We start from the raw sequence: 22,230 nt of genomic DNA, 5'->3' as shown, positions 1-22,230 counted from the left end.
CAATGAACGGGCTCATTCCAAAGTGGCCACAGTTGTTGACAACAAGAGGCTTCGTATTTGAATATGGCATGCCTTTTGGTTCCCGTGAAAATGAGTTTGAATGTTAAATATTTTCTGACACTTTGGAGTTACTGTTGCTCTTCCCATTTTCTTTAGGTCAACACACGGTTTCTGGCAATCCTGAACGCATACGGGAGTACGAAGTTATGGTAAATGAGGCATTAAGAGGATTTCTGAGACAGAACACTTCAGGAACTTGTAATCATGCAGCTACCACAAGGGTCAAGAAAGGGGACCATCCCAGATCATGTTCCAGTTCAAAAGTATAGGGGTAAAAAGCTTACCAAGAAGCTACAGAAATACATTCTTAAGGTATTTACTTGTACATGCGCACACACACAAAAATCCCTTACTGCCCCCAACATTGAAAATAAGCTTAACGAACAAACAAATAACGACGACAACAACCACCAAATGAACAACACAATCCCCCTCCGATAAAACAAAACAGAAACATGAACCAAAAAACCCCTCGACACTCAGATCCACAAGTACCAAACAGTGGATCTAACGGCTTCAGACGATTGAATAATCATGGACTCCACACCATGCAAAGTCATCCCTTAGCTGTTGTGGAAAACAAATGCCCCTCTCTCCCCTTAGGTGAATGCTAAGCCATGTGTACAGTGTCATCTGAACTTTGAGAGTGAGCAGCCTGATGGCCCAGCACCGGCTGTGACCCCCCTGCAGTGGACACTGCAGAAGTACGGCTTCCGCAAAGGACCCTGCCCAGCCGTGCACCCCGCCGCTCGGAAGCGCCGGTTAGCTCTGCAAAGGAAACTTTGGCTTTTTCTTCTCTTTACATCTTAACACTACATGCTTTAACTGAGAAAATAAAACATGCTCCATGTCTGCTCACAGCGCACAATTCAAACCATTCTGAAAACAAAGTTGTTCTGCCTTGCCCGTGGGCTTTTCCTCTAACAGACTCCAATGGGACACTCACAGGTCCTCCAGCAGATTTGTAAGAGGATTTGCAAGCAGGACTCCTCCTTGCAACTCCAGCTTGTTCATCGATATACTGTGATTTCCTAAGCTGTTTTCAATCACTATACAGCAGAGAATTCCCCTGCAGCAGGTACAACAAGCAACAGGTTGGTACCTTCTGCCACGGGGACTCTGGTGCAGTCAGTGGCCGCAGGACGGTGCGGCCGAGCGGGGCTGTGGGGACACGGGGCTGGTGGCTGCCAAGGAACCTCACCACGCAGCGTGGCATGGCGCTGGGACCGTGTCCCACACCGAGGGGTCCTTGTCTGGGTGTCCTAAACCCGGCATTGCCACTGCACCCCCCAAATCAACGTCCTCACCCGCAGACCTAAGCAGAGTCACCATCTATCAGCAGCGGCTGATAAAGACAAACGCACACAAGATACCTGCTATAAATTGGTGGTTCTTTCCACCAATTGCCGAAAAACAACATAATGTGAAATGAACAAAACACAAAACTTTATTGTTCTTTGGCCAGTGCAAACAGTACAGAAAGGACAAGGATCAGGAAGCTTTGAACAGCAGAGGTGGGAAGAGGGACTCGGACGGGCCCCTGCGCAGGCAGCAGCGACGAGCGACCCTGCTGGGAACAGTCACTGCGAGCAGCGAGGCACCCGGGCACCGCCGAGCCCGCGGTGGGGACGTTGGACTGACCCTGTCCCTGTCCCTGCTGCTCCTGGCCCAGCCCAGCCTGTGCCTGCACCGTTGTCTTCTTCCCCCCGCGTCCCACCGCCAGGTCGCAGCCGTCCCTCCTCGCCGTCCTGCAGCCCCCTCAGTCCCTCCAGCTCTTCCTTCTCTTCCCTCTTTTTTCACAGCTCCCTCCGTTCCAGAGCATCACTTTCCAGAAGCAACATCTGAAACATCTCCAGGGTTGTTCCCTTTTTCTTCACATCCAAGTTGGTTTCCTTGCAGTCTGGGTGTTACAGGTGGCAAAGCTGTACGGGCAAAAAAGAGTAACAGTTACTCTTGGCTTACGTTTTATCTTAAAATGATAGACATACCGATGTATATACATAAAACTTTCCAGGATCCTGAAACTAGGAAGCAGCGCTAGAGATACTTTGAACAGGAAGCAAAGCCAAGTTCACTAAGGGCACAATAAATTACTTCGCTTGGTTTTTCTTAGCTGTTCCTGATGCCGTTGCACGTCACACGGCTGCAGTGACATCTCACCCTGCACAGGCTGTGACATCAGACTGGCAGCCCAGGGCTGAAAACACCACCGTGATAACCGGGTGATGACAACAGGCACAAAGCGCCGAGGCGAGGAGCGAGTGCAGAAAGGTGCATTTCCACACGCACGCTTTGCATTGCAGGACATGCTCCCGACTCATGATGAGCCTCAAAGTACCCGTTTTTGAAGAGTTTTTACTATTAAAGCCACATGGCTGTGTCTACACTGCCTTGTCATACGGTCTGCAAACCTAGCGTCAGGTGCCAGATTTGCCAACAGAATTACGGGAGACAACAATGCGGTTTGGGCCTCAGGAGGAGGGACAAGGCAATTTGTAACTTAGTGCACTGATTGTACATTGTAAACTGCTGAAACAGGTTTTATAGCAGGATTTTAAGAGGTTCATAAAAAATGCTCAGCGAACCTTTAACAAAAGCAACAAAACCATTGTTATCAGAAAAAAATGTACTGAATTTTAACAGAAAAGTGATCTCACACATTTTTACTGAAAACGTATATGAGCACAGTTTGTATGAGTAAAGATGTCCAGTGCAGGCTTTGTGAGAGAACGGCATCGGAACTGAATTTTCAGAGCTATGCCCCCGGGGGGGCGGGCACGCAGCGGGTGACAGCAGCAGCTCCGGCACAGCAACACCCAGACACTGTCACACCCGCTCGAGAGGGACATCGGGAGCACTAACAGACACCAGCTTTGTGACCCACGCAGTGACAGCTGTTAGAACAAACCCAGGCCAGCGATGCTTACAGGTCTCCCCCGAGGTGCTGCCAAGTGGAGGAGCTGGGTGCAGAAGGCGATTCAGCAGTGAGACTGGGAGCAGAGGCGTCCGGGCCGGTTTGCAGGGGTCAGCACCACGTTCCTGGGAAACGAACAGATCCTGACTGTCTAGAGAAGTTTCGTGGAAAGAGTCAATTGGAAACTCCTTGTCATGCTTCAGTCTGTACCAAAGTGCGGACCAAGGCTGGCGGCAGCTGCTCCAGCCCTTTCCAGTTCTTCACGGAGCACAGGTGGGGGACCCGAGAAGCACCAGCGCTGTGATTTCCGCCCCACAGCTGGCCGTTGGCCATCTCTAGCCCTCCACATCTGGGCTGGCACATCGCGACCCCCTGGGCGTCCTGGGGCTGCCGCAGCACAAGCCGTACGCAGGAGGAGTGACACAACACGCAAGGTACAGCAGTAATTAAAGGCAACAACACCAAACAAGTGTGGCAATGTTCACTGCAGTTGTGCAACGTTAAACTTTCCGGGAAATAAGAAAATCCCTCATGACTACCCAAAACCATTGCAGCGACACCATTAATCATCACATGTTGCAATGTGATTTTGAATGTACCATTCAATAACCTGCTAATCAAGACTGGAAGCTGAAGATGTGTTGCCATGTATGAAACAAAAATAGCACATCTGGCCATATTCAGTGGTTTCACAATATGCTATAGTTATATTCAAGTTGTGTAAACAAGAGTACTTCTAGGCAGGAAAAAAACAAAGGTTTTTTTTCCTCTCCAGTGGAACAGAAGTTCTCATACACAACCTGTGTCTTGTCTTTGACATATAATGGGCACCTTAAGACTTCTGGAAGCCCTGAACTATGCATGTTTAAATTCCTAAGCTACTCAGGGAAAAAAACATTATGTATTCTTTCCAATATAGTAAGAAAATAGATTGCAGCTAATGCGGGGCTCTAGTCAGACGTACAGAATACTTTTAAACCATTTCAAAAATACATGGTTTAGACTGGAGTCTAAAATGCTCCCCAGCCTCCACCACCACACAGACTCCATCACTCCTTTCAGGACATTCCGAAATCAGCTGGAAAAGGTCCGCCTAAGGATCCAGAAACTCCAGCTGCGAGATAAACGTATGTGATGTGAGTTGCAGTTACGCTCTGCTCCCACGGCCGTGCTCTTACCAGTCCCTCCGGAGACGCAAACCTGGCCCAGCCGAGGACAAAGGCATGTGAACCGTGCAGGGCGAGAGGGCCGCGGAGCAGCTCTGCCGCGCGGGACACGGCCACCGGCGCTGCGGGGGGAGCCTCAGGAGACCGGCCCCCGTGGGCCATCACCAGGGACGTCAGCTACGTGACCTTTCTGGCACCGCTCTGCCGCAGGGTAGTAACACCAAGTGTTAATGCTGGCCGCTGAACTGCAGCAGTGCCTTGCAGACACCAGCAGCCACAGAAGATAGAGCGGACACACAGAAGAGAGAAAAAAAATACATCAAAATATTTCCCCTTCTCTTCTTGTTTTGCTCCATTCCCCGTCCTCCCTGTTTTTATCCATCACCAACACTTCAGCAGCGCTAATGAGAAGAACTGTGTTTGGTCTCTCCACCCACTGTCTGGACCTCCCCGCTAACTCCATTCTCGGCCTCAGCCTGTGCTGGGCAAACCCAGCCGGAGCTTTTCACCCCGTTCCACAGCAGGAACAGAAAGGGAAGGGCCGAGCCGCGCCGGCAGCGCGTCCCTCCGCCCGGGAGCCGGGCAGGTCGGGGGCCGGGAGCAATTACCAGAGACCTCCCTACTGTTTGTATTCAAACACTGGGTTTTCTTCAGAAAGTTACTGTTTGACGGATGATTTTTCTCATTTTCTGGATTAATATGTACAGTAGTGTCTGACTCCTTTAATACTAACATATCCATGTATACCATTCTCCTAAAAGGGCATTAATGTCTTTAGGCATTTTCAAACCGGAAAATGAACAGTCATTATTTGTTCATGCAAAACCTAGAGATGATATTAAAAAAAAAAAAATCCAACAAAAGATGAGAATCTTTGCCCAACAATTAGTCTAATTGGTACCATTCACTTCTCTCGGCAATACAAATTTACTCGAGGGATTTTTGTCTTAATAAGTCTATTGTATTTCCCTTTCTTTCAACCCAGTGTGTGCCACTGTAGGTGATACGAGGACCATTTGTGCCTTTGTATAGTTTGGGCAACAGGAATAAAGAAGAGAGCTGGAAATTTCTTATTATACAGTTTGTTAATCCCACTATTAGCTTAATCTTGTTCCATAAAGCCTCCTTTCTCCTCTGACTCACTTCCCATTATGCAAATACAGAAGAGAAATCATACGCTTTTTATCTCAAGTTGCAGAGATGCCGCAGTGCCAGGTCACCCCGAAGGCAGCAGGGGGGACGGTTCTGGCTGCGCGCTGCCTTTTGCTGGCAGCGCAGACTGAAGGAGAAACCCGAACACCTTTAGAATTAAACTTCTACAGAGAATTCTTTGCTGTGCTGAAGCTTCCCACTGAATCACAAGCGCGTGGCTGCACACTGAGCACGTCCCCATGTTTTTGCGCGGAGAGGCTGACGTTTTCTTTAGCCAGTCCCTGCAAGCAGCCTGGTCAGAAAGCCCCAAATCCTGTAAGAAATTCCCAAACCCACCTGCACCCATCCGGCCTCAATTCCCAGCGTCTGTAGAGCTGGAGAGTTAATACCCAGCGTCACTGAGTGTTTTGAGACAAGAGGTCGGAATGAGTAGAGGCACAAACTTTTCCCCACACATCACAGACACGCAGGCAAAGCCACCAGAGCTCTAGAAGTCCTGGTCACTGCATCTGGACCAAACGTAAAGCGTCTGAGCGTTCAGCTGCGGTTCAACAGACTCCACCCGAGGAGGGGCCTGCAGCCAACATCAGCTTTGCTGCGTTGGAGCAGGGATGGGAAACAAGTTCCCCAGCTTGGATTTACTGTTCCTGGGGCCAACCAGCACCCTCCAGCACAACCACCGTCAGCTGTCAGGAGCTCCAGCGCCTGCTCCAGGGCTGGAACCTGCAACCAGGCGCGGGGGTCAAATCCTGCCCACGAGTGGGCTTGGGGCACAGATCGCAAACACCACCTCCCAGATCACAGTATCACAGTATGTTTGGGATTGGAAGGGACCTCAAAAGATCATCCAGTCCAATCCCCCTGCTGGAGCAGGAACGCCCAGGTGAGGTCGTACAGGAACATGTCCAGGTGGGTTGGAATGTCTGCAGAGAAGAAGACCCCACAACCCCCTGGGCAGCCTGGGCCAGGCTCTGCCACCCTCACCATGAAGAAGTTTCTTCTCAAATTTAAGCGGAACCTCTTGTGTTCCAACTTGATCCCATTACCCCTTGTCCTATCACTGTTTGCCACCGAGAAGAGCCTGGCTCCATCCTCATGGCACTCATCCTTTATATATTTATAAGCCTTAATAAGGTCACCCCTCAGTCTCCTCTTCTCCAAACTAAAGAGACCCAGCTCCCTCAGCCTTTCTTCATAAGGGAGGTGCTCCACTCCCTTAATCATCTTTGTTGCCCTACATTGGACCCTCTCCAGCAGTTCCCTGTCCTGCTGGAACTGAGGGGCCACAACTGGACACAATATTCCAGATGTGGTCTCACCAGGGCGGAGCAGAGGGGAAGGAGGACCTCTCTGACCTACTGACCACCCCCTTCTAACCCACCCCAGGTACCACTGGCCTTCCTGGCCACAAGGGCCCAGTGCTGGCTCATGGTCACCCTGCCGTCCCCAGGACCCCCAGGTCCCTTTCCCCTACACTGCTCTCTAATATGTAATTTCCCAACCTATACTGGAACCTGGGGTTGTTCCTGCCCAGATGCAGGACTCTACACTTGCCCTTGTTAAATTTCATCAGGTTATTCCCCGCCCAACTCTCCAGCCTGATCAGAAATACGGCCTGGCGCTCCTGTGAGACACAAGTGTGCGGCTGCAAGTCTCCAAGATCTTATTAGCAACTCCTCCAAACAGCCTGCAGCACGCCGAGGTGCACAGCGGCAGTTTCTGCTACAGACAGAGATTCACAGAAAGGTCCCCCGAGGAGCTGGCATCCCGCTGACAGGGAAGGTCACCTCGAGTCACCTGCTGGGCAGAAAGTATCCCATGGAAAACAGCAGAAACCTGCAAATAAAGTCAGGGTAGCACAGAAAATCCCCAATTACTGCAAACTTGTCCTGCACTTTGAAACTTAGCTCCTGTTGATGCAAAATACTGTCATGAAATCCTTGCCAACAACAAGTATAGAAAAAACAGATGTCCAAGTTTAATCTGTCCACAAATATTTATATTTTCACACATTGTAAAAAGCAAACAAACCAACCAACAAAAGCAGAAAACAAACCTAATTCGAAACAAGAGCAGCCTCCCCAATGCACCCAGCAGCTGTGCTGCCGACACAGGCGTGCAGTCGTGCAATGCCATCTACAGCTTTACTATGGAAATTCATGCACGGGCATCGAAAACAAGCAAACCGCTGCCTGCTCAGAGGTCCCTGTGCCGCCAGTCACTCCACTGCTGCCCAGTCACCCCTGCCCCGTTTACAACACGAGCCCTTGGTCAGTAGCACACGGTGGAGCTGAAGCAGGCGGGACGGGCTCGTGTCCCCCGGCCGCAGCCGCAGGGACCGGCCGGGACCGGCACTCGCTGCGCCTGCCCAAGGCCTCTGCTCCGCTGCAGGAGTCACTCCCGCCTGAAGCCAAGCTTTTCATCTCACGTGCCCCCCTCTCAAACTAGAATCTGCGTAATGGAGATACACTCAACTTCCACATCAAGATGTCTGAACCAAGTGTCAAACCACATGTATTATTACTCTTTAAACAGAGAGGGTGCTTGGAGGTGGGCTGGCTTAAATAAGTACCTTGACAAAGCCGGTGTATTTTGAAGACCAGAGAGCCAGTGCGCTACACTAGGCACTAACAGACATGGTGGTTTAGTTCCCTGTCTTGGGAGACCAGGGACAAGAGCCAGGCCATACAACAGGACACAGTGACATGCCAGGGAAGAAGTGGCATTAACGGTGACACGCTGGTGGAAGAGGTGACATTAACAGTGACACACCAGGCAAGAGGTGACAGTACACACAGACCTTTACACCAGCACCGTCCAAGCACAGCGAGTCCCAGCAAACCAATAACATCGGCACTGTTAAATATCCAACTAACATGAATTCCTCCAAATGTTTAGAGCAAAGGGCTGAAGCTAAAAATTAAATAATTTTCTTTGGTACTGAAATATGAAAGCAGAGGTTTTGCAACCGCCAGTTCAAGAGCCAGGATGGCAGACATACCCCAGCGCCCCTCTGCAAACACCCGTTTGCTCCCAGCATTCCAGATCCCAACTTCAAATAAAAAAAGCATGGTATTTTATTTCTACATTTCTAGACCATGGTAACTACTAGTATCTCGCTTCTGTTGTCAGCCGAAAGAAGGCTGGTGCCTCGGCCGGCTGCCCCGGACAGGCCAGTGGGATAGGCAGGAGGTGACAGTCCCCACGGCCACCACAGCAGCCCCACCGCCGCCTGCCCTCCTGTGCCTTGGGTGAGAGAGCAAGTGCTCCCAGTAACTGCCTTCTGAATTCTCTTAAATACGATACAATAGCGGCTTAAGTGCAATTAGTAATTGTAAATTATGTATTAATTTGCATCTTTTTCACCTGTAACATCTCTCACCAGTATAAGTGTATGTTATAAAAAGGTATCATCTGGTAGAGTAGTATATTTTACACCTTTTCCAAAAAAGCCCAGCTTAAGCACAAACCTTGGAAAGAAGAGTCAAATAATTAAACTTCAAAATAGTATAAATATTTATTTTTAAGAAGCACTGAATCAACTTCATTACCCGATTTTGAGTCTGGCAGAGTCACGCACTGCACCAGCTGTGCAGCACACAGAGCTCCTGGAAGTGCAAATCTTCTCCCTCCCTCTAATTGGGAGCAGGAATCCTACACCTGCCCGTCCCCGCTGGGCAGGAATCAATGGCACAATCTAACACCCAGGAAAAGCTGCCTCAGAAGCTGCTAAAATGACCCGCAGAACCCCAGAGTTCAACACAGGCCAACAGGATTGCTGAAACGGCGTCGGCCAGAGACCCCCCCAGCAATGCCCTGCTGTCCTCATCCCTGCCCCCGGCAGAAGACCCTGCGGGCCGTGTGACCATAGCAGAGGGGACAGCTCTGCAGTCCTGCCCGCCACGGAGCCACCGCAACCCCCGGCTCTCACGCACCCTCACACCAATGTCACCTGCGGGAACTGCTCAGTGACCTGGACCAGACACGTGGCACTCGGTGACACAGACTGGCCAAGGACAAGGACTGCCCCATCACAGGCCACCCTCACCGCCAACCCCCACACCTGTCTGTCCTGAAGCATGGGGGCATTTCCCAGATACAGCTCACAGTCAGCACCTACAGCCAGCCTTCCTTCCACACCTCTCTCGTCCCAATCTAAAGCAGGTTTGTGAATTCTGTACAGACCTTTGCAACTGCAAAGCTTCAGCCAGAGCAAGGTCTTCGTTATTTCCTTGTGACACACCAGCTAACAGCTCTCAGCCCCTCACAACTGCTCATTCTATACATTGCTGATGCTCATGATATACACTGCTGATCCATGCCCCATGGAAAGTCCCCAGTACATCAAACCTCATCACCCTTGCATCTGGACTAACGCCCATTTAAATAATAAACTCCCTTACGATATTCCAGCCCACAAAATCTCTGAGGTTACAAGTCTGTTTTCTTCACTATTCTATGATTCAGACATTTCCTTTCATCTTCACGGTTAATGCCTGGCGGGGTAGCACAAACAGCATTTGGAACGTCTTTAGGAGATGCAAGAAATTCACTTTTCCCCACACAGAGTTGTGGTTTAGATCTTCCTGTCTGAAACAAGTTGGGAAAAAAATAGCTACTGCTTTACCGCCAGCCTTTAACACCCCGTGAACCAGCTCTCTGGGCCGTGTCCTTGGCACGGTGATTCGGCACTCCAAGCGGTCACGCAAGCGTTCGAACAGCTCCGCGCTCGGGCGGCTCTTACCAATAGGCAGGCGGAGGGTAATGTTGTTGCAGAAGTCGGTGTAGCAGCACTCGGTCTTGGTGATGTTCTTGGAGCTGTGGCAGAAGACCTGGGCGTTCAGCTCGGGCAGGGAGACGCAGGACTTGACCACCTCCTCGCGCCCGTTGGTCAGCATGACGGAGGCCCAGCAGGCGCCCTCGGTCTGGCAGGTGAAGTTGGTGTGCTCGCACAGCTGGCACACGCACTTCAGCCCTGAAAGAGAGGTTTCCGGCTTTCGTGAGAAGACCCAGGCAGACAGACCCCACAGCACCGTGTCAGTTGGCCGCGGCTGGTTCACCGACGGCACCCACGGCAGCTCCGGCCCGTGCCGGTCAGCAGGCCCTGGGCTGCCGCAGGAACCCAGTCACAGGAGGCCCTGGCAGCACAGGTCCCCAACACCCACAGGTGACGAGTGTTGAAACCAGGTGGCCCTTGGTCACAGGGAAGTGTACAGCAGCTGTCTTGTGTGGTGGGAAGAGCGACTGCCCCAAGAAGAGGTTTCTGTGGACGGAAGGTTCAAGTCTCCAGCTCGCACGCCTCAAGACACCACCTCAGACGAGGCTCAGGACAAACGCATGCTCGTGCCCAATTCCAAGATGCATACTTGGAATGCATACAGCCACTTGGATGCATACAGCCACTCTCCGGGCAGCTGTGCTGACTGCCCAAACCGCAGCCCCCCTCACCGGTGCCAGCACCCAACGTCCTCGCCGGGCCACAGCCCATGGCCATGAGCCTGAGGAACCATCAGGGTGCCAAGTCCCGGCACACACCAGCCTACAGACAGACAGACACGGGCAGGAACTACGGACTTTTCCTCCCCTGCTCTCCTGAGACGATGCGCCTTTTGCTTGCACACAAACAGCCACCCGAGTTCTCTTGGTGCAAAAGCCTGATAGCTTCTCAACTTTGCATGTTTTTAACCATATCTTCATGTTTCACCAAATCAATTAGAAACATTTAATAACTACTACATTTTTCAGGCTTTATTGATTCTTGGAAGATGAGGGGGAAACCAATGCCACACAATCTCAGTGAAACGCCAGCTGGTGACAATAACTGTTTTTGTCTTCCTTGTTGTCGTCACCTGCTTCATAACATTTTTTACTTGCTTCATGCCAAGTTTAGGAGCCCACATTAGCAGTGATATGATAACCAAGACACCTTGGGCTGAAAGCAATTTCTGCAGACAACCCTTCTTTAAGTGCACTTTATATGATTATCTTGTTTCTGTGAAAACAACCAACCAAAACCACACAAAACCCCCCAAGCAAACAATCAAAACAATCCACCACCTCCTTTTAGAGCAGAGAGACTTATCTCTTCAACTTTCAGCTTAAACAGTTCTTATCCTATCATGGGGTCCCCAAAATACATTCTGAACACCCTCCCAGGTCAGTTCTACATCTGCAAGATTGAACCCTGCTCTACTTACGGGACCCAGGGTACTAAAAAAATTAAAAGAAGTAATTTGATGTATAAATTCATTCTGTTTCTATGGGAACTGGGCAAGAGAAGGCTCGCTCTTAAAGAGAAGGGACGTCCAAAAAGCCAAGCCATGAGGACTGGGATGGCCCCAGAACAGCAGAGCTCTGTTCTGACCACCAGCCAGCCCCTATGAGCCAGCGCTGCCCAGCTGTCACCTGTGCCCCTGCCATGCCCTTCCTGGCCACTCCACACTGGGGACCAGCAGAGCACCCTGCGCACTGTCCCCATGCCCATGTCACCCCACGCTGGGGACCAGCAGAGCACCCTGCGCACTGTCCCCATGCCCGTGTCACCCCACGCTGGGGACCAGCAGAGCACCCTGCGCACTGTCCCCATGCCCATGTCACCCCACGCTGGGGACCAGCAGAGCACCCTGCGCACTGTCCCCATGCCCGTGTCACCCCACGCTGAGGACCAGCAGAGCACCCTGCGCACTGTCCCCATGCCCATGTCACCCCACGCTGGGGACCAGCAGAGCACCCTGCGCACTGTCCCCATGCCCATGTCACCCCACGCTGGGGACCAGCAGAGCACCCTGTGCACTGTCCCCATGCCCATGTCACCCCACGCTGGGGACCAGCAGAGCACCCTGCGCACTGTCCCCATGCCCATGTCACCCCACACTGGGGACCAGCAGAGCACCCTGCGCACTATCCCCATGCCCGTATCAGCCCACGCTGGGGACCAGCAGAGCACCCTGCGCACTGTCCCCATGCCCGTATCACCCCACGCTGGGGACCAGCAGAGCACCCTGTGCACTGTCCCCATGCCCATGTCACCCCACGCTGGGGACCAGCAGAGGTTTGTCTACAGGAAAGCACCTGGCTCTGTGTGCCAGGCACTGTCCCTGTGCCCGTGATGAGGAGGAGGAGGGTGGCCGAGGGCTGCGGCAGTGGCGACTCATCTCTAACAGCACCCAGAGGAGGGAGCAGTCCTGCCAGATGTCAGCACCAACATGATTTCTGTTTCTGTGACACTATTTGTTCTCTTTATGGCAATCTTCATCCTGTGCTACCCACCTGCAATAACAGCTTGTTGTGTTTATCTGCAGCCCCGGCCCACAACAAACTTCCTTGGCACCGTATGTGCGTGTTTGTCCTGGACGCAGGGTACGCCAGGACTCCATCACTGTCTGCCGCTGCCGCTTCTCTGTACCGGCAGTGAGCACAATCAATCACCCAGCAAGAGAACAGGTAAATCTCTCCCTTAAACACATTACCACGGTCCTAGAAGAGACGCCAGGAGCAAGACTCATCAGGCCCAAATAAATAAGAGATCTAGTAGGAGAAAAACAGCCACATCGTCACCAACACTGCAAAATAAAAGCATTACTTGAGGAAATGAATATAAGACTGCCTCAAGTGTCTTCAGGGTTTCAGACACGTCATTGCGCTGTTTTTCTCCCCCTTCTCACAGCCTGAGCATAAAATGGAAAACGGCCTTTGCAACGTCATCCGCAGTACATAACTGACAGTTCCATCCATACTCTGGTATTTGGTCGATTGCTTGAGAGAGGGGCTGATCAAACCCATCACTGCAAGTCCTGGCGGCTCCCGGCTATCCCCCGAGCACAGGGTGAGAAGGGGACAGCTGGTCTGTCACCTCGCTCGGCCGGTCACGCGTGGCCAGAACGCGCGATGCCCACGCCACGTGCCCGGCTGTGCCGGGGCTGGCACGCGTGTGACGGGCAGCCCCGTGGGCACGGCAAGGGCTGCCGCTCCCAGAGCCGTGTTTCCTGCCGCAGGACTCAGACAGCACTTCACTCTGCTGGGTGTCCTTTGTTCGTTCTACATCACGGACAGAAAGACTCTAATCTCATTTTTCCTTTTAGTTCTGAGTGTTTTCCTCGAAACCGCCTTGTACAACCTACTGCCTGCAACTGGACGTTCTCAGGGCTGTGGAAATCAACCCTGTTGCCCACAGAGCTGCTTCTGCGAGAAGCCATTATGCAAAGAACAAAAAGAAATGAAGTTTTGGTCAAAATTCTCAATACAACCCACCCACATTATTATTGCTTCTGAGAACAAAAGCATTTGGCCACCAGTCCACGGAAAGGAGCATGCTGAACTCTGTACTTCCAGAGAATTTTCATGCCCACTGCAGACTAGAAAGTCCTGGACATCGAGATGGCCCAACAGGCATTCCCTGTTCTGCTGCCCAAGGAAGGGCTTGAGGCTGCCTGGGGCAGTGGTGGAGTCACCATCCCTGGAGGGGTCTGAAAGGCACATAGACAAGGTTCTTAGGGACATGGTTTAGTGCTGGAGTTGTGTTATGGTTGGACTCAATGATCCTGAGGGTCTTTTCCAACGGGAATGATTCTATGATTCCGCTCCCCTTCGGAAACACTGAGCTCACAGAAGTCAAGAGACACAGGCACGCGAGCTTCTGATGGGAACAGTGCGTTCCATTTGGAAGAGGCAAGAGAGCACACGAAGGCAAAACTCGTGCACACCCAAAACATTACATCCTGAGAAACTTCTAGTGTATGTCTGTCCTACCGCACTGGAATTGTCGCCTTTTTTAATCATTCCTTCTAAAAAAGTTGCAAAGCACCGCCCCAGTGGGTGCGAAGCCTTCGGCCCAGCCCGTTCAGCTGTCCGTTCCGGTTCAGCGCTGAGCCAGCCCACCGCTCACACAAGGTTTAATGCTGCCAAATGTCAAGTACTTACATCGGAAAACAAACAAACAAAAGCAGAAAAGCAATGTGGCTAAGTCTGTTCACAGACAAGATCAGAGTCTGGGTTGATGGCAAGATGAGACTCTTCCCAGAAGATTTACACAGATCATTTTAAAATGTAATTCTAGAAAACAGAAGCCCAAGGTTCCCCCTGTACCTGCCTGTGCTACTGGCTAATTTCTCATCTAGAAAAAAGGGTAGAACGTTCAAAACAGATACAAATACCCGATCCTGTTTCCAAGGGCATTTGTGTACATCAAGAATCTTTTGTTAAAAGAGCAGAAAGATGATCTTAAAATGTAACTGTGAAAGTATTATACAATTTCCCTGCACGTGCGCTGTTTCAGCCGCCTCACCTCAGTGCAATCACGAGAGGGATCCTGGAAAACATTGTCCCGTTACAGTTCTACAACCTGGCAATGTATTTCAAGCTTTCACATTACACATCTGCGCAGCTTCTGCTCTAATGTGACTCCTCTGCTGCCCCAGACGCCACTGAGACCCTCCCCCGGTTTCCAGGGCAGAGGGAGGACAGCGCGGCGCCCACGTCTCACCGCGCGCACCCGGGACACGCTCCCTCCGGGAGCCCTTCCGCGGCACCAGGAGGAATTTGCAAACATCGACTGAAATCCTGCAGTTCCTGCACGGAGAGGAAATGCTCATTCCCCGCCCGGCACACACCGCACTCCAGCTCTGCCAGCCCTACCAGCCATGTGCTGCGGGAATGCGGTGATGGGGAAGGAGTCAAAGGGAAAAGGATCAAAGAGGCAGGAGGAAAACATGCTCCCAAAGTTTCAAAATGAGGTACTCTTTCAATCCAGTAACAAACATGACTCCTTTTTTTACTCAAGGACAACATTTCCTTTAAAACATTGCATTCTCTGGTTGGGAAACTAGGAGAAAGTGAACAACCGCAATATGCGGTCTGGGAGCACTGTGGGAGGCGTCCAGACGTGGTTACCCCTGGTTACGGCTCTCCCAGCACGCAGTCCTCCAGCTAACACGTCCCGGAGCTCCCCCAAGCCGCGCACCCCCAGAGGGTGACACCCTGTCCTGCAGGGACAGCTGCACGGCCTGGGGCAGGGCATGAGGGGACACGTGGTGGGCTGACCTTGGTGGGACAGCAGGAGGGGACACACCGTGGCTCCTGTGGCTGGGGACAGCAGGAGGGGACACGCTGTGGCTCCCCTCAGTGGGGACAGCAGGAGGGGACGCGCTGTGGCTCCCCTCAGTGGGGACAGCAGGAGGGGACGCGCTGTGGCTCCCCTCAGTGGGGACAGCAGGAGGGGACGCGCTGTGGCTCCCCTCAGTGGGGACACACCATGGGCTCCCCTCAATGGGGACAGCAGGAGGGGACACACCGTGGCTCCCCTCAGTGGGGACAGCGGTGACAACGGCACGTGGCACAGCAGCGGTGAGCAGTCCTTGTCCCCCAGAGCAGCACGGTGCTCGGGCAGAGCCCGCGAGCGACAGGAGAACCCACCAGCCAACCCAGGTGACGGGGCAGCTGGTCCACAAACGGTCAGATGCACAAGGAAAGCAGCTTGGGGGTGCAGAGACCACAAGGAACAGGTGCTCCCTGATTTGAGCACTTTGAAGACATGAGTAGTTTTCACGGATTATTTTTCTGCTGTTATCACAATAGGAGCTGAGACTCCATAACCCTTTCCTGGACGAGACCCACTCAGACCTAAGGACAGGATGACTTGCTCTTTGGAGCAGAAGACAATCAACATGACTGACTTACATAAAAAACAACTTTTTTCTTTTCTTTTTAGTTTTCAATACAGCCATAAAACCCACGGTAAACAGGCTGTGCGGTTAACTTACATAGCAGGAAGAACTGAACCAGCATCCAGTTCACAACAGATCAATACAAAGGTGCACAACAGATTTTTTTTCATGCTTCCATCAGTTTCTCCTCATGTCAGGTTCAAATATATGAATCACAAGATAACTACGGAACAAGAATGATTCTACATGTGAACAACAGACGGAAGAATATGAATTTAAACACCAGCTTAATGAAAGCAGCTAACAATTAAAACAAATAGATAGACATAGCGCAACCTTAAAAGTTAAATGGAAAGAATTGAGCACATAATTGGCATAAGCTGACTAATGCTGTGGGACTAAGAGAACAGACTAAAAACTATGGGGTAAAAGGCTCAGACTTGCTATCTCTTGTGAGCCACGCAATGTTCTGCATTTCAACACAAACTTTTTACTGTACAAATTAACAAGGCATTAATCTTCCATTAAGTCATAGTCCAGTGCCACTCACAACAGTTAACAGTTTCTTCTTGTGACTACAGGGCAGTAGAGCATTTCAAAATTGAATTGGAAAGCAGATATCTAAGTGGTCTTACAGCAATTCCAGACCTATCTTTAATCTTGATGGGAAGGAGAGCAGAATATCCGTTAACGTTTCTATCCTCAGCCATTCTGTATAGTGCACTTCTACGCGTATTTTCATTTTATTCCCAAATCAAGAGACTCAGGGGTCCTGTGAGCGCAGGCGCTGCATGTTGCCCGGTCCCCGGCCACGGGCACAGAGCGAGGACACGCGTGGGAGGTGTCACAGCATGGTGAGACACGTACCTGGGCCTGACCCACCAGCTGCCCCATCTACCGCCCTCCCAGGGATGGGGGGCGGGTGGAAAAGGCTTCCCCGCTGTAAAAAGGGGCTCAGAGCAGACCCCAGAGCTGCAGACTGGCTGTGTCCTGCTGTCCAGCCCGTTGCCCGTGATGGAGCTGAACAAAGGCTGGAGCAGGCACTGGAGCAGGGTCTGGCACAGCCCCGGCAGCCGTTCTCTGCCCGGCCGCCCATGACGGAGCAGGGTATGGGGCAGAGGTGCTCCAGCCTTACCCCATGTTCAGCCCATGGTCTGGAGCAGCTCAGGTACCAGGCAGGGGAACCTGGCAGCTTTGGCCAGGAGAGGCTGATCCCTGCAGAGCCACATTGAATCGGGTGCTGCGTGCTCCAGGGATCTGGGAAGGGGAACTGAGAATGAAGCGGTAAGATCTGCTGGGGATGGAGAAAGCAGAACTGACTTCAGAGCATGGCAAAGGAACCTCACCAGGCTGAGGGACCGAGAGTCAGAGGAGAGTCAAATCAGGCAGGAGAACAACCAGCACCAGCTGTGTCTGAGCAGCAACCGGCCCAGCGCTGGCTGTCCCCGCTGGGGACACACCGCTGAGCCCCTGGGACACACCGCTGAGCCCCTGGGACAGAGTGCTGAGCCTCCTCTGGGCAGCTCTGGAGAACCCAAATCAGTTCATGGGGGGACACAACCAGGAGGAGACCAAACGCCCCACTCTGCTATCAGGGACTGGCTCCTGCCACCCATTTCCAAAGGGCACAGGAGAACCAGAGAGAGGTACAGAACAGGTGGCAGGGGGACTGGACACAGGCTAAGAAATGGCTCTTTCATGCAAAAGGCAATTCTGGGGGGATATGAAAGTTTTATAATCACAGATTGCATTGAAGACAAATGGGATCAGCTCATCACTGTTCCCCATTAAGCCGAAAGCCCCCGGGGCAGCACAGACGTTACTGACAGCAAGTTCAACTCCTCCTCCTGCTCCCTTGTCACCTTCCCAACAGCGATAGGTGGTGTCAATACTATTGCCACCACTCAGGATGAAGCACCAGCGCATTCCAAAAGCCATGGGACAAATCCACCCTTATGTTCTAGAGCCTGATAGAGAATGCCGTGCACAGCAACACACGCACATCTCCTGAGCGAGAGCCCGCACCGCAGTGCCGCGGGTCCAGAAAGCGCGGGCTGAGCCGCCGCACGTCGGGTTTTGTACAGGAAAAACGTGGGTAAGCACCCTCTCTGCAGATGGCTCTAGGAAAAAGAAATAGTAGGAGTGAGAGCAGATTAAAAGCTCCCTATGTGAACATGCCGCAGAAAGGACTGATACCAAACTAGAAAGCTGTGGAGGAGAAAGGAAAAGTAATTATTCCAGAGCTGAAGAAAATGTCTTAAAGTGAGAGGCACTAAATAGCCCCAATGTTTTCATTTCTTAAAAATCTGTATGGGAAGTGGTTTTATTAACATGTCCAAGTAACTTAATTTTGGAGGCAGAATACTGGGTGCTCAAAATCCCTATTCCAGAAAAGCTCAGCAACCGTGACCAAAAAAAACCAGTAGACAGAAATTGAGGCCAGACATTTAAATTAACATTAACTGAGCAGCAAAAGGGCAACAAAACCCAGTGAAATTATTGTTGTTGGAATAAACTGTCAAAGGACATTTGCTACATTCTCATGAGCTTCAAGCAGGCAAAGCATCCTTTGAAAAGTTAGGCTTGATGAAACATAAGCTATGCAGCGAAGCACCCCGGCTGCAGGACTGTGCTGAAACAGGAACAGCAGGCTGGGACACTGCTGCCCGAGGATCCAGCAGCGGGCTGGGTACAAACCCCGCGGACGCGGCTGCGGTATCGCGGTGCTGACAGCGTTCACTGGCTGGTGACACAGAACCCCCGGCACTGAGCGCCGAACGTGGAGAGAACGGAACCGCTCTCCTCCGGCAGCGCTCCTCCGAGCCACAAACATCCCGGCCAGGTTAAAGCCTGGAGTAAGCGTTGGCAAGCAACCGGTAACGCTCTACAGCCTGCTCCTAAAGAGCTTTTTTAGTAGCACAGCTTCTGACTACTACAGAGCTGCCGTGACCCACAGAAGTGAGAAGACAGCACCATACTGATAATTTGTCACATAGCAGTGAATTAAATTGTTTAGGGAAGTACAACGGCTTTGCTATTGCCATGCTTGTTTCCAAGGACATACTATTTCTGGTGCTTGACAGCATGTAGGCTTTCCAATAGGACCAGTTAATAAGGAGTAAGCAAACCGAACTGTGAAGCTGGAACGAAGATGCTTTTTGCAGCAGGTGGCTCTCTGGGCCCGTCAGTGACACACGGACATGAAGCGGCTGGTTCACAGCTCTGTCTGGGCTATGTACCTTGGACTTTCATTCCAAGTTTATGTTCTGTAGGAAACACTAGAATAAAAGGAACATGCTAAAAATTCAGACTTAAGATTCACAGGGTATTTTCAGTGATTGTTTATTATTCAATACAAGGCTATCATACCCTATGGGAAAGACAAGAAGACCAAGTTGTTTGAACACAGTACTGTCCATGTAGCAAGTGTCCAATGTTATGCTATTTTCATGCGTTTATCCTTATGTAGCAGTTTTCCATAGCAATATCTATTGTGCTTCTCCTTTCTAACAGCAAGTTTGTGTAACAGCTGGCAGGAGCAGCAATGCACAGACCGGGCACCGACCGCGGCGCTGGAGACCACCCGGCCATCCACACCTGCCTCTGTACACACCGGCACCTCTGCCGCGCACCAGACGGCTCTGTGCTTTGTGTTTAAGTGGGGGAGAAACCTTCACAAATGTAACACATCTTTCAGACACATTATAAGAAAGTCAGAACACAGTTCAGTGGTGAGTGCTACAAGAGGCTCAGGTAGAACCACCACCCATAGATACCTTTTCTTACCACAACCCTCACCCTCAGCTCTGGATCATTTAGAAACACTACGGCATGCTGAGTACTCTCGACTTCCCCAAGATAAGGCTGGGAGGAGTATGGAAGAGTGTGCAAAGCATTTGATATAGTGCAGGTGGAGGCGATGCAGAACAAAAATGGCAGGAGCGGGAGGGAAGCAATTTTGAGAAGCCCACACGAGACAAGCAGATAGGAAACAGTGGGGCTGTTCTCCACATCAGTAGCAAAATACTCTTCCTCTTAATCTCATAAATATTGCTGAATACTGTGGCACAATGTAAGTTCCTCAGGAGAGCTTCACTGCCCAGCACAGCATCTCCAAACATGCATTATAGAGAACAGAGGGTTAGAAACTTACCAGAACATGCTTAGTCGTGTATCTTGATCAGACAAGTCTGTGGTGGAGCACGAGCAGATGTAGAGTAGATGTGCAGTATGAGCAGATGCACAGCTGAGCACCTGACACTCAACAGCAACCGCTGCACGAGACCTGAAGACTTGTTCTAGGTCCGTGTAACTCCCCTGGGTGCCCCCTCTAACCGGGGCGTCTGCCTGTCCTGCACCGCGGGCACACGTACCACACCTCATCCCGGCGCTGCAAAGTAACCAGTGGGCTAAGAAAAACAGGACGACACTACTGCAACTTCGGAGAGCAAAGCAATGCAAGACTGTTCTATATAAATGACATCCAAAGCCAACGAGATTCATTAGTGTGCTGAACAGTCAGTCTCCAGAGGGAAGTGGAGATGAAATGGCCAAAGCATTGGTGATTCCATTCCAGCAGACCAGGGAAGAACAGGAGCAGCACAGGGTTGCCTGTCCCTATGGTCAGCTTCCAAACTTGAATAATAAAGGAACCAGACAAACAAAGATAAGATCTCAGACAGATCAAGTTTTACCATCCCTGAAGGTAATGAGGATTTAGCAGAGTACTTCAAATAACAATAGCTGAGCTTTGTTACCCCTCCTTTCCCAAAAGAAGGGATTATAGGAACACTTTGATGTGGGAGTGGGCACAGTCCTTCAGCTTGGGGCTGCCAGCACCCCTCTGCAAGAGTGTAATGAGCATCACCCAGAGATCCTGCACTGAAACCACTGAGAGAAAAGTAAATTGGAGTAAACCGAACAGAAAAACATTAAAATGTTGTATTCAACACTACCTTACTTCACCTTGAAGACAACTGCTGCTTTACAGAGCGTTATTTGACAGCAGCGGCTTTTAAAGGAAAAATTGAGTGAAATCAATGTTTCATACCACCCGCTGTGCGAGAGAAGAAGCTGGATGGGAAGAGCCCAGACATCGCACCTGGCTCCCCCGCCCAGAGCGCTCCGGCGGCTGTGACCCGTGTCCCACCGCGCTGGGACGGGACGGGACATGTCGCAGCCCCACGCCCCCCGGCAGACGGAGGGGCCTGGCTGCCACCCGCCACGCAGCCGGAGGAGCTGCCTCCGAGCACCGCGGAACAGCGGAGCAGAGAGTTGGGTGCACGACGAAGAACCCAGGGGCCAGATCCGCCAGCGACCGCTTCTTGAAACCCAGCGGACCGAGAACTTGGGAGCGCGCGGTACCGGAACGGCGTGGGCGGGAACCCGGTTATTCCCCGTAAATCCCCGCTGACCTATTTCTGGTGTATACATGTTGATCATAATTAAATGCATTAAGCTCCTTAACCTCCCGAGAAACAACCCTGACCCCGCCGGCCCCGCCGCAGCTGCCGGAGCGCCGGGGGTCCCGGGGAACGGGGGGGTCCCGAGGAAAGGGGGGTCCCGAGGAAAGGAAGGGGGGGGGGCGGTGCTCGGCGCGGCGCCCCCATCCCCGCATCCCGCTGGCGGCGCTCAGGACGGTGCCGGTGCCGCCGCCGCCGCTGCCCCCGGTGCCGCCCGCCCTACCTGTGCCCAGCGAGAGCCCGGCCAGCAGCGGCAGGGCCGCCCGCCACATGGCCGCCCCGGCCGGCTCCGGCTCCGGCTCCTGCTCCGCTGCCGCCGCGCTCGGGCACTGCCGCTCCGCTGCGCTCCGCCCGCCGCAGCTATAGCGGGGCGGGGAGGGGCGGGGGCGGCCCCGCCCGGGACCCCGCGGCGGGGAGGGCAGCGCCGGTTCTGCCCCCGCGGCCTCGGGGACGGGCGGGGGCGGCGAGGGGCGCGGGGGCTCCGGAGCTGCGGCGGCTCCTCCCGCTGTCCCCGCGGGTCCCGCGCCCCGAGCGGGCGGGAGCCGCGCGGGTGACACGGGGACGCAGCGGGACCCCAGGCAGAGCCCAGCTGACGGGGCTTCCCGGCCCACCTACGTCCTGCGGCAGCTTTAAACTGCAAACGCACGGAAAACGAGGCCAGAAAAAGTGACTTCTCCCCCTCCGTTTCTAATTATTAGTGGGTTCGGCATCTTTTCCGTTGGTTGCTTCATCAAGCTATGCCAAATTTTCCACAAACATCAAAATTCTGAACCGTTTTCAGTGTTTCTCCAATGACTTGTTATGATCTCATACCA

General features: G+C 52.2%; 1 protein-coding gene and 1 long non-coding RNA gene across 6 annotated transcripts in view; both read right to left on the bottom strand.

Moving 5' to 3' along the window:
- ACVR1C (activin A receptor type 1C) overlaps positions 1-21,790 on the bottom strand; it is a 32,376-nt gene extending 10,586 nt beyond the window's left edge. For 4 of the 5 annotated variants that reach the window (XM_065070125.1, XM_065070128.1, XM_065070126.1 and 1 more), the window contains exons 1-2: positions 21,639-21,790; positions 10,037-10,267 (exon numbers count right to left, since the gene is read on the bottom strand). In XM_065070125.1, the coding sequence (XP_064926197.1) occupies positions 10,037-10,267; positions 21,639-21,687 (280 nt within the window). In that variant the 5' untranslated portion in view covers positions 21,688-21,790. The remainder of the gene's footprint in view (positions 1-10,036; positions 10,268-21,638) is intronic. The other variant, XM_065070130.1, reaches the window with a different exon arrangement.
- LOC135579992 (uncharacterized) lies at positions 1,956-10,030 on the bottom strand. The gene is made up of 3 exons (XR_010473929.1): positions 4,153-10,030; positions 2,988-3,099; positions 1,956-1,982 (listed from the first exon to the last, which is right to left on the bottom strand). It is a non-coding gene; the product is annotated as an uncharacterized LOC135579992 (long non-coding RNA).
- Positions 21,791-22,230: the final 440 nt, after the last annotated feature.

The sequence above is a fragment of the Columba livia genome, chromosome 7, assembly GCF_036013475.1.
Source record: "Columba livia isolate bColLiv1 breed racing homer chromosome 7, bColLiv1.pat.W.v2, whole genome shotgun sequence".
NCBI classification, from domain to species: Eukaryota; Metazoa; Chordata; class Aves; order Columbiformes; family Columbidae; genus Columba; species Columba livia.
The sequence above is the reverse complement of the archived record's forward strand: the minus strand, read 5'-3'. Positions and strand labels throughout refer to the sequence as shown.